At 51.3% G+C, this 1,393-nt stretch overlaps 1 protein-coding gene across 2 annotated transcripts in view; it reads left to right on the top strand.

Moving 5' to 3' along the window:
• The first annotated feature begins 574 nt into the window (after positions 1 to 574).
• Positions 575 to 1,393, top strand: part of WDR19 (WD repeat domain 19) — a 78,046-nt gene continuing 77,227 nt past the window's right edge. The window contains exon 1 of one of the 2 annotated variants that reach the window (XM_010833576.1): positions 575 to 657. In XM_010833576.1, the coding sequence (XP_010831878.1) occupies positions 652 to 657 (6 nt within the window). In that variant the 5' untranslated portion in view covers positions 575 to 651. The remainder of the gene's footprint in view (positions 658 to 1,393) is intronic. The other variant, XM_010833577.1, reaches the window with a different exon arrangement.

Genomic DNA, 1,393 nt, shown 5'->3' with positions numbered 1-1,393 from the left:
CTCTGTTTTAATTATTATCAATACAAAAACAATTTCCGAATTTCTACTTCTCTAACCTTTTCCTCCATCACCCAATCACCTATTAAAGACATCTCCGTTTAAATGTGTGGGTCTTGCAGCCAAATTTAAATATCTGAAGACACAAACATATTCCCAGCCAAAATCAGCCTCCAAATTGAATATCCTTTGAACAGTTGCAGTGTGAGCTCTTTGCGTGAACTGCGTAAGAGTACTGCCCCACGAACTAACTCCCGCCTCTTCTTATACAACACTCAGCTCCTTGAAGTTCTCAGCGTCCCTACTCGCCACCACTGATTTCTTTGTAGTCAGGGCCTAAATTTACGCCAGCGGCTTCCACATCTCACAGAACCCTCCGATGTCATCCAATCACGGCCCAGCCAGAAAGCCAAGGCTCAGCAAGGCCTCACGACGTTCAACTACTCAGGACCTTGCTTCGCTGGTATCACGTGACTCGAGTCCCCGCCTCCCAAGCACTCCCTCAGAGGTTTGGAGGCACCGCCCTTCAGCTGGCGCTCGCTGATTGGTTATTGCTCGCGCGGTCTCCTGGGTGACGGGAACGCGGTAGCCTTCTTGAAGAAGATCGGGTGCGCTTGCGCACTTGTTAGATCGCGCCGCTGCTGGATCTTTGAGATGAAGGTAAACAACTTACAAACCCGGGGGTGCGGGAATGTGCGACCACTGGGCATTCCCTTAAACTCTCCGAGAGTCGCTTTCAGGATAGAGGCTTGTGACCTTCCTTCCTTCTCCCGAGTGCTTAAGAAATGGGGAAGGGAGCGGGGTGACCAGGGAGAGCAGAGGCGAAGTTGAAGAAACAAGGGGAAAGGAAGGAAAATTGAAGAGGAGACGGCGGGGAGGGAGGCCTCTCATTTCTGGGACCGCAGACCGAGTTGGTGCGTTTTGGCCATTCCTCCACTGCTGGAAATGAGCAGACTGGATCTGAAGAGACTCCGAATTCGCCCGAATTCACACGGCGGGCAGAATGAGTTTGGGGGAAAAAAGCGTTCGGAGGGTCCTTGTAGAGTTGGCTCGTTCGAGTGTCAGGAGCCGCCTCATTTCTTGCAGCTAAACCCCTGGCAAGGCTCCTGAACAGCCTTCTGGCGGCTATTCAGCTCCTTAAAATGAGTGAAAAGCTCCGAAAGAATCTCAAATTGTATTGGCTGTGACTGGCGCAATTTACAGATCACCTGGTGACGGTGTATATTATTCACGGGGAAATCTGCATGCACAGGTCTCAATCTCTAGAGCGTCATCCTCTGCATGCATCGGTTTTAGGATTGCGCTTATGAACCCCATTCCCGGGTCACTGGCTACAGCTCATTCACCCTTCGCCTTACCAGACAATAACCCCGCCCCACTCCTAGTGCCCCCTACT

The sequence above is a fragment of the Bison bison genome, unplaced genomic scaffold (genome assembly GCF_000754665.1).
Source record: "Bison bison bison isolate TAMUID 2011002044 unplaced genomic scaffold, Bison_UMD1.0 scf7180017863790, whole genome shotgun sequence".
In the NCBI taxonomy this organism is placed as follows: Eukaryota; Metazoa; Chordata; class Mammalia; order Artiodactyla; family Bovidae; genus Bison; species Bison bison.
This window is presented reverse-complemented; position numbering and strand designations above follow the sequence as displayed.